The sequence below is a fragment of the Panthera onca genome, chromosome B2, assembly GCF_046562875.1.
Source record: "Panthera onca isolate mPanOnc1 chromosome B2, mPanOnc1 haplotype 2, whole genome shotgun sequence".
In the NCBI taxonomy this organism is placed as follows: domain Eukaryota; kingdom Metazoa; phylum Chordata; class Mammalia; order Carnivora; family Felidae; genus Panthera; species Panthera onca.
In genome coordinates, this window is record NC_138343.1 from 98,110,802 (window position 1) to 98,126,175 (window position 15,374).

At 42.3% G+C, this 15,374-nt stretch overlaps 1 protein-coding gene across 6 annotated transcripts in view; it reads left to right on the forward strand.

The window, feature by feature from the left end:
- The window catches only part of LOC132667472 (uncharacterized), a 177,155-nt gene that overhangs the window by 112,117 nt on the left and 49,664 nt on the right, over positions 1-15,374 (forward strand). For 4 of the 6 annotated variants that reach the window (XM_060616336.3, XM_060616334.3, XM_081795770.1 and 1 more), the window contains 4 exons: positions 1,562-1,700; positions 9,285-9,438; positions 11,816-11,911; positions 12,968-13,138. In XM_060616336.3, the coding sequence (XP_060472319.3) occupies positions 1,562-1,700; positions 9,285-9,438; positions 11,816-11,911; positions 12,968-13,138 (560 nt within the window). The remainder of the gene's footprint in view (positions 1-1,561; positions 1,701-9,284; positions 9,439-11,815; positions 11,912-12,967; positions 13,139-15,374) is intronic. The other 2 variants (XM_060616339.3, XM_060616340.3) reach the window with 1 other exon arrangement.

The following is a 15,374-nucleotide window of genomic DNA, read 5'->3' on the forward strand; positions in this document are numbered from 1 at the left end:
CATGGCAGAGGATTATAAACCATTCCCCCCTGGTTGCTACTTCACCTGACAGCATGTAATGCTTGCAGACCATCCCACTAGGCCTTGAACAAATAAGGTTCACTGATTACCACTAAATAGGGCTTCCATCCACCACCAAAATTCTTGTGCAGTTCACTCTAACATGACTCCTCTTCTGGAGGAAGTTTCTTTTCAGTCCGATATGGCCATCAGATTTATAGAGGAGTCATAAAAATTTTGGTGATTGGGTCCAATTTTGCAGCGGCTGGAAAAGTACCTAAAAACCATTTTTCTCTTCTATGTAAAGCATCAAATGGATATGAAATCTGGACTTCTCATGTTTTCCTAAAGCCAAAAGCATATATCACAAGTGTTAGCAACTATTCTCAGTCCTGGTTCTGCCCTGGTCAGGCTCTCATGGACATCTTCCCCATTCCCTCAATTCCTCTTTCATCTAGAAATGTGGGAAGAAATCCAATGCCAGGCCAGATAGGGTAGAAGGCTGCTCAAGACTGGACAAGCTATTGAGAGAGTAACTCTGCAAATGCCTCATGAATATCCCATCTGTCTTCTGCCTTGGGCTACATATCAGGCACAGAGATCAGTTTCCATAGTCTTCTTCCCATAACTGTGATGTCCTCTCAACTAGAAAGCTATCACTGTCCTCGCTGGGAGTTGGCGAACATTTCAGATCAGCTGACATTCCAATAGCCCTGGAAGTGTGGGCCCACCTACTACCCTACTAGTGCTCCCTAAGGACTCATCATTTTCTTGCTTTGCTCTCCCATTCTGACTAACTCCTCTCCTGGGCCAATAATAGAGATGCTATTAAGTCATCTATACCCAGGCCAGTTTCTTCAACCCAGTACTGAGTGTTGCAAAAGGTCCCTAACTTAGATTTCCATTCAAAACACATGAAAGTCTACTTATGTCCAGTCCACTTTTGCAGTAAGGATCCAAGAAACAAGTCAGTTTAGGATCTCTCACACCTCCTAAAATGATGATAATCTCCTAGAAGAAGGTGTGTGTGCGTGTGTGTGCGCACATGCACACATATGGGTGTGCATATTTCTTGCTTGCCTTAGATGGTCTTGAGTCTTTAATCCATGAGCCAGTGAGAGAATGAGCCAGTGACAGAGAGGCTGATTTGTATGGCATGGTTGTGGGAAATGAATGCTGGTTTGTAATCTATAATAACTTCAAGCCCCTAACAGCTCTACTGAGACCTATACTTTCCCATTCCTTGTCATTCTTTTATTCAGTCTAGAGGCTATAGCCTTGTAAAATTTAAAACTTTCATTCAACAGCATGTTCTTATTCTGAAAAGCAAAGCAAATTTTTATCTTATTGAGGGAGGAAGGAAGGAAGGGAAGATAAATCAGACCTTGGGCTCTACAATATAACTTTGCTAGTCTTGCAAAACATATAATTAGCATGTTCACAAACAAAGAGAAGTACATTTAGGTAAAAAGTTAGCTTTGGAGGTGAATGATGGCTCATTAGGTTAGCCACGGTAGCCTGTAGGTCACACTACCTGACGAAAATGTCATCCATCTTCCAGGGTCTGAGCTTCAAGAACTGCAGAAAATGATTGACAGCCTCCAGAGCCCCCAGGACCCTGCCCACGTGTCCCAGGCACTCCTCCTTCGAAGGGAGGTTATATTTTTGCAGTTTGATGCTGCGGTGCGGCACCTCATCCGGTAAGGGCTGGAGCGCCGGATCCTGTCCAGTTCATTGTGTAGGGCAGGTGCTTCTGAGTGACCACTGGGGGTGGCCACTCTTGGCAAGATTGAATACCGAGCTTAAAATAGGGCACAACCTGAGCCAGAGCACTGTGGCTACCGAAAGCATTCTGCTGCAAAGGCTGTCCAAGCAGTGTGTGTTCTTGTCCGATCATAATATTCTCAATGTTATTAAATGTGCCTTAAATACAGTTAGTTTGCACAACAATCACTGCTTTCAATGTTCAGGTTGTTGAATTGGGAATGATGTTTTTCATACCTCTGAAGATGATTCTAAGAGTTTTGTTTATGTTTTTCAGCCCTTAATCACCTTTCAAAAGAACAGAATTTTCACTGCACGTGTGAAGCCAGTGGAACTGGCTGAGTTAAATTTATAAATTCAAATAAATAAATTGTGGGTATTAAGTGTTCTGCATACAAAAAAGAATGTCTATCTGGTTAATTAATCATGACTGATGAGAAAATTAGTTGGGACTGAGAGTCACACTGTTTCTAGGATAAATAATAAGTTTTGTATGGGAAGGGAAGAGGTCAGGCCTAAGGGTCTCTGCTTACTCTTAAATCATCAATATCAATTAACTTCCTTTGATTAATTCCCAGTATAAGTATTTAGCCAAGGAGGAAGACCTCAAGAGGCTGTGCTCTTACCTGTGGATTATAATCACATTTCACTACTAGCATGGGTATCCATAGAGGATGTAAATGTAGGGTTTGAACTGAACTGTATTTTCTCTTCCTACTCTGCATTTTCTTTACTCTGAGCATCAAGGATCTCTGGATTCAAATTAATTCAGCAGAAGAAAACAATTGGACGAATTGATTTCTTTTTTATTGATAAACAACTTTCTGAGCTGTAGCTTAGTTGAGCAGGTAGAATATAAAGGCTCCAATTTTTTCAGGATGGCCATTCATTAGTCCTCTGACTCTGAAACCCCAGGTCAGAATTTGGAAGGAATTCACGTAGGGTGAAGACAGAGCTATACCCCGGAGGTTCTGTTTGGATTCCAGCTGTGCAGGGTTCAGCTTGCTACTGTTCTCCCAGAGGAACCATTCTGCTTCCCCTAGGAATTCCTTTGAGGGGCTTCCTTTGTCCTGGCACACTCAGTGCTCAGGAATAGAGGGCACTGTGTTCTATGTCTGGTTTCAGTATATTCAGTGTATTTTTCAAAAGACTTTGGAGGGAACCACTCGGGACGGTATGTCTCCACTAGGCCTTTATTCATCACATTTCCTCCAGCCTTTATCTTCAGAGCTCTTCCGGGCTTGTGTGTATTTGGAATCGCACAGTTAGTAAGTGGCAGACTACAAGTAGAACCTAGGTGCGTTTGACTCTAAAGTCTTAGAACTAGGATGGATGCCAGACAGCAGTGTGGATCAAAAAATAGACTCTGGAAAGAAGGCAGGGAACAGGAGGAAAAGAGAAGCTAAGGGATAAATGTCATCCCACTTGATGATTTCACTGCTAAACCTGCAAACAAGGAAAAGTCCTTAGATAATCAAGAGGCAGGAAGGACAGGGAAGTTCCCTCACCCTTCCCCAGAGTTCATAACTCTGAGCAAACATGACTGTTTACCCAAGGGAAGTTTTTGCTTATAGAAACTCAAGACTTCTCCAGAATTTGAAAAGAAAGAACTGAACTTTTACCTGGAATGAGAGCAACATGCTTCTATCGACTGGGGGAAATTGAGGAAGGATGTAGCTCAAGGACATCAAGATAGTGGCCCATTAATCACCTAATATCTGGCTCCTGCTTCTATGTGGCATAATCAGCTCTGGTTGCAGGGTAGATGCAGTCTAAGCACAGAAGTCTCACTCTGCCCCTGTCAACCTGTCCTCTGATGCGGGAAACAAAGGCAAAAGGAAATGGCAGATAAAATTAAATTTCCTTATGACCTGCAGCCCTTTGATAAATACTTGAGGCAAGCAGAGTATAACATTTCTCCAGGAACTCCCTACTGTCTTCATTTTAATACTTTGCTAGGGGGAAAAACAACCTTCGCTTGACAATAGCTAGGCCTCCAGTATCCATGAGTCTTCTTTACCATGTGAAAATACCTTTGGAAACTTCCCCTGGACTTTATCTCTCCCAACTCCCAGGTGTATAATCAGTCTCTCCTCACAATCCCCAGGCAGCTCTTCCTTCCCACAGGTCCTGTCCCCTGCTTTAACAAAACCACCTTTTTGCACCTAAGTTGTCTCAAGAATTCTTTGTTGACCATTGGCTCCGGACCCTACCATCACTCCAAACCACATCACCTACCAAGCTCCTGGCAGAAATTGGTATTGTTCTCTAATACCATTGGAACCACGTTGCCCAGGGCCTGTCACCTCTGCGCATGTCCAACAACCTGTAGAAGTTATTTATTAGCCAGTGCAAGAAATGCCTAAGAAGTGAGCTTATCTTTAATTTCAGGTGATGTAATCATTTGTGTTGAAAGTAAATGCTTGGGTGGTACAGTGGTTCTAATCCATCTTAACTATTTAAGTCAGGGGTCAGCAAACTTCTGTCATAGGCCTGATTTTTGTATGGCCTGTGGGCTAAGGATGGCTTTTACATCTTTAAATGGTTGGGGGAAAAATTTCAAGAAAAGAGTAGTATTTTGTGACTCATGAAAATTATATGGAATTCAAATTTCAGTGTCCATAAATGAAGGTTTTTGAAACATAGTCATGCCTATTCATTTGTAAATTATCTTAGACTGCTTCCACACAGAACTGAGTAGTTGCACAAGAGACCATATGATCCACAAAGCTGAAAATGTTTACTATCTGACCTTTTAAGAAAGATTTTGCCACACCCAGATTTAAACAGCGTTTCCCTGTTTCTTGAGTGCTATTGGGCAAGCTGTGCTGGTCAGACCCACCCTAGCAGAAGACACAGGCCAGGGTTTATCAAATGAGGCGTCTGATTGAGTTGAGATGGGAACCCATGACCTGTTATCAATGTTTCGAAAGGCATGATGAAAAAGACACATTTGTCCCAAAGCTTTGCAAGTAAACAAAATGTCAAACTTCTTTCTTTTTAAAATTTTTTTAATGTTTTTATTTATTTTTGAGGCCGAGAGAGACAGAGCATGAGCAGGGGAGGGACAGAGAGAGAGGGAGACACAGAATCTGAAGCAGGCTCCAGGCTCTGAGCAGTCAGCACAGAGCCGGACGCGGGGCTAGAACTCACGGACTGTGAGATCATGACCTGAGCTGAAGTCGGACATTTAACGGACTGAGCCACCTAGGCGCTCCACTTCTTTCTTTTTTTAAGAAATTCTGGAATTCTAAGAACTGAGATAAGGGGGAGAGGAAATTTGCTCTGGTTGAGTTCTCACCATGTGCCAACTCTGTGGGTAGAAATAATTTCCCCCATTTTTACAGAGGAGGAAATAAAGATTCACAGAAGTTGCATAACTTGCCCAGGGTCACACAACTTATTGTAGCAGAACTTGCATCTGTGCAGTTTTTCAGACTCCGGAGCCCTATTCTTCCTTTATATCATGTTTCTTCGTCTCTTCCTGCAGCTTGGAGCTTGGGCTGGAGGCTAATGTGGTATCAAGTTAGAGAAGAAAATATTTACTGAACATTTGGTAGAAAAATCTTTCAAAATATGGAGTCCATAGAAAGGAGGGAAATAAAAGAGGATTTAGTGCTAAAAGTATTGAGTATCATCTTGAGACCCTTTTTTTCACATGGTATTAGACACAGTTCTATTGATAGAGGGGAGATGGCGCCTACAAAGCATGGTGATCTAAACTAAGGAATCAGGAAAGTAGGGAAAAGAATACCGATGATTTGGTCAATGGTGGTGCCTATAATTTGACTCTGGCCTCTCTAGAAAGTATACCATATTCTATGATTCTGTAGCTTAGACTAGCAGCCACATTTACATCTGAACTGCATTGTATTTTTGAACAGTCTCCAAGCATCCATAAATTAATAGGCTTGGTATGTGCACAAAGCTATGTCTGGGGCTCTAGAACCCTGCCAGGAATTGTGTTCATTTGTGGCACTTGGTAGTTACAAAGTTCTGCACAAACTTGTCAGGGTAAGAGAGCACATCGGTGTTCTGTGTTCTTTTATGTGATGACCAGTCAGGTATAGCCACAAGAAGGGAACAGAAGGGACCTGGGAAAACAAAGTTTATTATATCCACAGTTCCTAGAAACAAGATGTATGCCACACCACACAAAGCCACATGGGAAAGCATCTGTGTGGGCCAGGAGCAAGGAGAGTGCTGAGACCATACCCTGAAAGGCATGGCAGGGCTGGGTTGAATAATTCCAGTGGGCTTTGGGTTGTAGAGGTGATCTCTAGTAGTCTATTAACTAGCCTGGGATGAATAAAGCAGAGGAATATTCCCTCCTCAGGTGCAAGGGTCAGGTAGAGGAAGTATGGCTCTGGATGGTTGGTTTGCATATCAAAGCCATGCTCCCTGCCAAGTCCTTTGCTATTTCTAGGAACTATCTAGCCCAAGGAGGAGCAGTATCATCCTTAGCCAGAAAGGTCTTTGAAGATGTCAAAATATCCATAATAAACAGAAAGTAAATTTTAAGATATAAGCACTGTAGTGAAGGATTGAACTAGTAAGACATGAGCAAAGCGGGACCCAGAGACTGAGAGAAAGAGAAATCCTTCTTATAGATTGGTGGGAGAGGAGAGCAGGAATGATGGGAAAGGAGCCAACCAGGAAGAGGTTGTACAAGTTACTAGACTTCTGAACTCTTGGTTTGGGCTGAAAATAAATGTTTCTATTAGAGTATTCTGCTATTTGGTACCACTGTTTTAAGTAGATCTATATGATCTATATGTGCCAGAAGACAGACGTGGGTGTGGAAAGTACCATGGTCATTTAGAGGAAGGTCAGAAGCAGCTGTAAATGAGCTCTGCCTCACTGGGGCTCCTACTAGGCTGAAAAGTCAAACACATTTTTGTATTTGGGACAGTTCCTGCACTTTGCCTTGTGCATAATTGGTGCTTGATACATCACTGTCACATGGGTAGCAAGTGAGTAATGTGTCCCTGGCAGGGCCCATTGAGAATCATTAGAAAACATGTGAAAGACATGAGCAACAGGAGAAAATGTTCTCATTGAGCAACTCCAGGCTCCATCCTTGAGGTATCAGGATAAGTCAATGATTGTATCTAGTCTCTCAGTATAAAACATTTATTCAACTATCTTTTGCTAATTCTCATTAAAATGTGAAAAGGTGGTATGATTTTTGCGGTTTGATGTAAAAGTATGGAGCTCCCTTCATCTGTCTTTGAACTTAACTTCATAAGCCCCTTCTGCTGATGGCAAAAAAAGATGAAACTTCCTAATTCCACCTCATCCAGCCACAGGTAGAGCTTAAAAGTGGTCGGTTGGAGATTTAAAATAAGTCAATTTAAGAATAATTAATCCCCATTTCCCTTTGTTTTGATGGCCTCCTATTCACCCTGTTGGTAAGTGAGGGATTCTGCGCTAGTGTTCCAGGGACACTAAACGCTGGGCAGAGGAGATCAACAGCAGTTTACCAGTCGTCTACATCCCAGGGGAAGAGGACACTGCATGCTGTGCAGGGCCACAGAGGAACTGCACCCGGGGAACAAAGTGAACAACCAGGGACTATGGGAGACAGGCTTTGTGGTATCAGGAGGGTATGATGTCCCCTCATTTGTGCAGGAGGATGTGATTGGTTCATTTGAATACTTTCATGGTCTGGCAACAGACAGAAACCACTAAGGGGGTAAGCAGGGATTGCCCTAGGTCCCTTCAATAAGAAAGATTATTTGACTAAGGGACCTTATCTGTGAGAGCAGAGTGGAGAGGAAACCTTTTGGTTCGGCCATTCCAGGCCCTCCTCATTTTACCATAATATTGGACCTAAATTTTAGGTCTTACACTGTACTTTTCTCTTCCTTCATTCCTCTCAGAGATGATGTAAGCTCCTGGGGGTGCTTATAAGTCATCCTAGCAGTTGAGGAAGAATGGCTAGGTCACCTACCCATTCTGGATTATCTTGTTCAACCTCAGATCTCTTCTGATTGGCCTGATGCTCAGCATTCCATGTAGATACCCTTCTGTGGGGGCTCTGGCACTCCTCAGGGCTTTCCCCAACACTTTGATTGTCTGCTAGTCTCTGGGAGGCTACCTCATTTCCCTCAGGGCTAGTATCTTCCTCAGTCATTGCTAATCTCCTTTTTGATGTCTGCTTTATGCAAGACTTGAGCCAAGCCCATGGAAGATCCAGACAAACGGTCCCTTCTGTTTTAGGATATCCTCTCCTCAGTTTACCCTATGTCAGCATCTTTTTTTTTTTTTTTTTTTTTTTTTGGTATCCACTAGATCTAAGTTCTAGAAACAGTCTTTCCTTGCTTACTAAATTCTTATTTCCATTTGAACAAAAAAATGTCATTGTAATTTATCATGCATACATCCTTCTCTACAACTTAATGGTATAAATTTCATGCACTAGTCTTCAGGATTTTTGGTTCTTGATATGCAAAACCAAGTTTTATTCAAAACAAAACAAAAATCTTCCTCTCTCAAACCCCAAAGTTTTATTATTTAATTTAAAATTTGGTTTGCAGGGGCACCTGGGTAGCTCAGTCGGTTAAGTGACCAACTTGGGCTCAGGTCATGATCTCATGGTTTGTGAGTTCAAGCTCCACATTGGGGTCTGTGCTGACAGTTCAGAGCCTGGAGCCTGCTTCAGATTCTGTGTCTCCCTCTCTCTCTCTCTCTCTGCCCCTCCCCCACTCACACTCTGTCTCTCCCTAAAAAATAAATAAACATTAAAATTTTTTTTAAAAATTTGGTTTTGCATATCAAGAATTGTCTCTGCTATTGTCTTAAAATAATTCAACAATCCATATCTTTGTTCTAGAGCTACAGCTGAGTTATCCAATGCAGTAGTCACATGTGGCTATCTAATTTAAAGTCTCAAATTGATATTGGCTTAGATGAAGTAAAATTTAAAATTCAATTCCTCAAATCACAGTAGCGACATTTCAAGTGCTCAACAGTCACATGTGGCTAGTGGTTACCATCCTGGACAATCAAACTCAGAACATTTCCATATTGCGGGGCGCTTGCTTGGGTAACTCAGTTGATTAAGCATACAACTCTTGGTTTCGGCTCAGGTCATGATCTCACAGTTTGTGGATTGAGCCCCGAGTTGGGCTCCACGCTAACAGCACGAAGTCTGCTTGGGATCCTCTCTCTCCTTCTCTTTGCCCCTCCCCTGCTCACACATGTGCTTGCACTCTCTCTCTCTCTCTCTCTCTCAAAATAAATAAATCAACTTTTTTAAAAAAAAGAACATTTCCACATTGTATAAAGTTCTATTGGACAATGCTAGTCTATAATATATCTACCTTTCCCTTTAAGGGTTGTGAATCATGAGAGTGAAGGGCAGTGTGTAAAGAAAGGAGGATGAAGGATGAGGTCATTGAGGAGGAAACCTGTGTTTATCTCAAAATATTATCTTGCTATAGTAACTTTGAAGAAAGTTTTGAGCTTCAGAAGCTTAAGTAACTGCTTTTAATGAGATTCCCTCCATGTTTTGGTAGAAGAACATTTTTGGCAACTGGAAATGCTTCTGCCTACCAGTCTGTTACAGACGGCATGTACCATGGATTGCCACCACTGAGCAACTCTCTCGTGAAGAGCATTTTTGCTTCACAGCTCAGCGTGCCTCAGCCACTAGATCCACAGAGCCTCCAGGTATGTTAAGAAGTATTTTTATACCTAGAAACAATGTTGTACATAGGGAATTGGCACTTTGTTTCCATTTGGTTTAAATTTTGCAGGGGTTCTCCATGTTGTAGTGCTCTTTAGTCTTGCTTGGCTCCCCTTCATTGACATAGTAGAACAGCCTGGGCCCCCATAGCCAGCTGTTATTCCCAGTCAGAGTCTTTGCCTCCAAACTGCTTAACAAGCAAATGGGGGCAATACCTTATCTGCTCCCAGCTGGTAGCAAAACCAACAGTTGATCTTTTCCATTTAATAAATAATAATAGCAATTACAATACAAAAATTAGGTCAGCCGCTCAGTTTTTAATAGCCCTGGTTACAGCAGGTATTATCATATGTAATCCTGGCAATTATTATTTTCCCTAGGTACCAACAGTATTACCCACCCTCTACAACTAAAGACTGTAAGGTTCTGGCAGGTCAGAGATCAGACTGCTGGGCATTCATGACAGCACTAGATCACAAACTGTATTACTTATCTATGGCTGCATAAAAAATGACCCCAAAATTTAGCAGATTAAAACAATACATATTCATCATCTCATACAGTTTCTGAGGCTCAGGAATCTGGGAGCAGTTTACTATGTAATTCTGGCTCAAGATCTCTCGCCAGTCTACTATCAGGGTATTGGCCCAGGCTGTACTCATCTCAAGGGTCTACTGGAGGAGAATCTGTTTCCAAGCCCACTCATGGGCTTTCGGGAGGCATCAGAAGATCCACTTTCAAGCTTATTCATGTGGGCTTTTCCACAGGGCTTCTTCACAGCATGGCAGATGGATTCCTCCAGAGCAAACAATTCAAAAGAGAACAAGAAACAGAACCCAAGGTGGAAGTCACAGTCTTTTTATTACCTAATTTCATAAGTGACATCCCATAATTTTTGCCATATTTTATTCATTAGAAGTGAGTCACTAATTTTAGCCCACACTCAAGGGGAGAAGAATTAAACTCCACATTTTAAGGGAAAAGTATCAAAGAAATTATAGACCACCTATATTTAAAGCCATCTCATGGGGCGCCTAGGTGGCTTAGTGGGTTAAGTGTCCAACTTTGGCTCAGGTCATGACCTCACAGTCTGTGAGTTCAAGCTCCAACTCGGGCTCTGTGCTGACAGCTCAGAGTCTGGAGCCTGCTTTGGTTTCTGTGTCTCCCTCTCTCTCTGTCCCTCCCCTACTCACACTCTGTCTCTGTCTCTGTCTCTCTCTCTCTGAAAAAAAAACATTAAAAAATATATGTATTAAAATAAATAAAATAAAACCACCTCACAAACCCAAGTCTTCTGACTCCAAAACCTCCAATGTAATTTTTTTATGTTACAAAGCTAAGCCAAGTAATGCCAACACCAACCCCATGTAAGTCCTACCATTTTACCTTCCCTAGCAACAAGGCAATGACTCTTGGTCCAAACCTTGACCCTCATTTAGTCCTGGAATACAAGATTGACCATGACCATTAGTCCTGTTCCTACTGCCTTTAAATGTTGCCTGGGATTAGGTAGATGGAAGTGTCCTGGCTTCTGGCTACCTGAATCAATTCCAATTCTAGGAATTGTCCGAAGCCAGTACCAAGTCTGCAAATGTAGAATGGAGTCAGATGGATAGGTCCATTATGTCCAGGCCTGCATGTGATGCCACAACTAGTAGGGCATGCCTTGACTGTTGGACAGTGATATGGAGAAGACAGAGGCCCACATATTAACATTGTGGCATTGGCTTTGAATTGTTACCTAGAATTGGAACACAATGGTGATGAAGGAAAACATTTTAACGTTCCTTATGTCTAGAACATTTGAATAAGTTTACTTTTGTTGATTGTAACTGTGTCCCATTATTATTATGGTATTCTGGAATTTCCAAACACTGGTGCTGACTAGTTACACTGAAGTCTTAATTAAGTACCCTTCTGTTTATCCAGATTTGGGGAATAAAAAAAAAAAAAAAAAGAATATTACTCTCTCCTCTACATCATCAGAGACTTTCTATCCAGAACTACTTCTTTTTTTTAATGTTTATTTATTTATTTTGAGAGAGAGAGAGAACACACCAGCAGGAGAGGGGCAGAGAGAGAGAGGGAGAGAGAGAATCCCAAGTAGGCTCCACTCAGTCAGCACAGAGCCCGATGTGGGGCTTGATCTCATGAACCATGAGATCATGACCTGAACCAGAATCAAGAGTCAGACACTTGACCAACGGAGCCACTTAGGTGCCCCAGTAACTATTTCTATATAATAAATAAATCATCCCACATTGTTTTGGAGTACAGACACAGAAATCCTGTTCATATAAGATATTTATTATTTGTGGACAACAGTACAACATTATCATGTTTCTCATTTGGTTCTTTTAGGCATCTGTGCTATTCCCTTGGAGAGCATTTCTAGAAGATGGAGGACTGTTTCCAGTTATGGGTAGCAGCCCAGATACCCTAGAGTATAATATGCAGGTAGGATAGTTCTTCCCACTCATGGCAGAAAGAACTGAATGCAGACTGCAAAGCAGGTTTCATTGGGTCCATAGGTCAATGGTGAATAATTTATGAGATAAGCAGGATGTTTGATTATGAAGCTGTAAATCCAATGCTACCAGGTGAGTCATGTTTTCTTATGACAGAAGAGAATATGGTCTCAGCTGGTATGGGCCTTGGTTGTAGACTCAGCTGCAATTCTCATGACCAGTAATGACCTGGGAGAGTGACCAGCCATCTCCAGTCACTCTCTGCACCTCTTAGAGAAACACCCAGGCTGGAAGCTCAGGGGTCTGTAACTCCCGGTCTGCCTGTGAATGGTGGTAGGAAGAGAACTCTTTAAGCAGGATTCATAAGGAGAATTTCTTTCAATTATGTGTTTCCTCCCTGATTACCTAAGCAAATATTGTGTTTTCATTTTTAAAAATAGAAAATATGGAAAAGTATTAAACATGAAAATCAATCATAAATTTGCTCCGAAATAATACAGAAGTGGAGAGTGATGAAGATAGGGGCAGGATTGGCCACAGGCTGATGGTTCTTAGGGCTGGGTGGTGGGAACTCTACTGTTTACTTCTGTATAGGCTCAAAATTAAAAAGGTTTGGGTGTTTTAAAGTAACATAGTAAGAATGGTTAAAAAAAATAAATCGTATTTCCCCCAGTAGGAGACAATCACCGTTCACATTTTGGTTTATTTTTTCTAGTACTTTCCCTATGCATACATGTGTCTCTATCTGTACTTTCAAAAGAAAATTGATATCACACTATGCATTCACCATATACAAATACCACTCACTGTAAAGTGCTGGGAAATGGACTTCCATACAAGGCCAAAAGTCTGATATGTTCAAGGAGGACTTTCGGCTAGAAATGTTACTCTGATTTTTACAGATTTTTCTAATAGTGGAGAGGGCGGGGTTTGTAAACACAATTATTCCTAGTTTTCTCCCCCCAAATCATGTATAAGGGATACATAGAAATCTTCAAGATGGGTGTTTTGTTTCATTTTGTTCTTTGTTTTGTTTTGTTTTTAGCTGTGCCTCTGTAGGCTGAGTGACCATGATCTGAAGGTGGCTCATGGAGAGCTGGTGGGCATGCAGCTGCTTTTGGAAGATGTGCTTCTGAGCAACTATCATATGATCATGGAGGATCATGGAGGATCCCCCCAGCAAGACACACTGGACAAAAACACACAGGTACTCTTGGTGAGCAGTCTTCCTAATTGGCCAGTGCTGTAGTGTACTGAAGGACCTTCCTCCCCCTTTGTCTGACAGCCTCTTCCAGTGCGTCCCAAGACTGGGCTAATGCCACATGGGAGCAGCGGATTCATTTCTTTTCGTTTTAAAAACAGAACAAAGGTTGTAAGAGGTCCATTGAAATCAAACGGGACAAATAATCCAACTGGCTGGGTTTCCTTGTGAGTCATACACATTTAGGACTGGAGTTGGGAGGACTGGAGGGGTAGGTCAGAGGCCCTGGGTGAACATCTGCACCCCGGGCTCTCATCTTCGTTACTCAGCTAGCCTTATGGACTCCTAGGTGAGCACTCCCTCCTCTGGACTTATCCCTGGAGCTCTAAGGCAGCAAGAGCCCCTGGCCCACTTGGTGTCATAACTGGAACCAATTCTGCACATATGTGGGAACCAGACAGAGACTTGTCTGGACACAGGGTGAGCTAGCTGGTGCTCCCATTTAAAGAACCTCCTTTTGAGAGCCCAACTTTCTGAGAGATGTCTGCAGCAGCCATCTCCATTTCCTCACCTTCAACCCACTCCTCAGAAACTGTGCTTTGTCACCACTGAGACCACCCTTATCAAAAGCACCATGGTCCTTGTCACTAAATCCCCTGGATACTTTTCAGTGCCCCTCCAACCTGACCCTTGTCAGCATTTGACACAGTGTATCCTTCTTGCAGCCTCCCTGCTGCTGGCTTCCAAAGCACAGCTCCCTTCCTCCTTTTCCTCTGGCATCGGTAGCCATGCCTTCTCAGACTTCCCCATAGACTCTCTCCTGCCTCCTGCCTCCCTTCTTCCTCTGCCAGTCCTCAAAGTACTGTTTTTTCGGGTTCTGTCCTGCTACTACCACCAGCAGGGCTGCATTTTGACTTCCACAACGCTAGCCACTTCTGTCTTTGTAGGCCCTTTCCTCCATAAGAAAGCATTAAAAGTTATAGTTTACAACTGTGTTAATATACAAAAATTAATATCATATATTAAAACACTTTATTCAGCCTCAGTATCCTTTTCCTCTGATTTTAAAAGAAATTAAGGGGTGTCTGGTTAGCTCAGTTGGTTGAACATCCAACTCTTGATTTTGGCTCAGGTCATGATCCCAGGTTCGTGGGATTGAGCCCCACATCAAGCTGCATGCCCAGCGTGAAGCCTGCTTAGGATTCTCTCTCTCTCTCTCTCTCTCTCCCCCGCCCCTGCCCTTCTCCCTCACTCACAGTCTCTCTATATAAAATTTAAAAATATAAGAAAGAAATTAAAACATTCTGTGGGCCCTGGGCACTGTGCCTTCTGTGTCTAATCAAGAAGTTTCCCCTGAATGCTATTAATACTACTGTTGGCTATGACTGAGATCTTTTCAGAATGCTTTAGTAATTATTAGCTTCTTTAATCTTCCCAGTAATTCCATGAAATAGATGCTTTAATTATTCTCATTTAATACTGAAGCTCAGAAAGGTTAAATGATGTGCCCGAAGTCACATGCCTATTGAGGCAGGAAACCCACATTCCAACTTGACAGTCTGCCCTGGAGCTTCCTTCTACTCTTATCTGCTACGTTGTTCCACTCCACAGTATCTCTACGTTGTTCCACTCCACTCCCTAGGCACGCTCATCTGCTGATGACTTTCCTGGCTATAACTCATGCAATGACCATCTACCTGTCTTGTCCGAATCTCAATCCTGTCAGATTCATGCGTTCAACTTCCTTGTTCCATCCCAGAGACACTGTGTCCCCAGGTGAGCTTGTTCCACAGCCCAAAACTTGCTCCTCTTTCCATATTCCCTCTCAGTTAACCACCACCTGCCCAACTGCCCAAGCCAAAAAATCTGGATGCTCGTCTTTGACTTCTATCAAACCCCATAATCAGACACTGAGTTTTACTATCCTGTTATTTTAATATCTCTCAAGTTTGTCTCCTATTCCCCATCTTCCATCACCACCCCCGAATCAGCATCATCTCCTACTATTAGGCTATGTGCATAACCTCTAATTAGATTCTTATATTCACTCTTGCCTTCTTCCAGCCATTCACCAGGATTATTTTATTTTATTTTATTTTATTTTTATTTTATTTTTTAAGTTTATTTTTATTCTGAGAGAAAGAGACAGAAAGTGGGGAAGGGCAGAGAGAAAAGGAGAGATAATGCCAAGCAGGCTCTGCACTGACAGTGTGGAGCCTGATGTGGGGCTTGAACTCACAAACCATGGGAT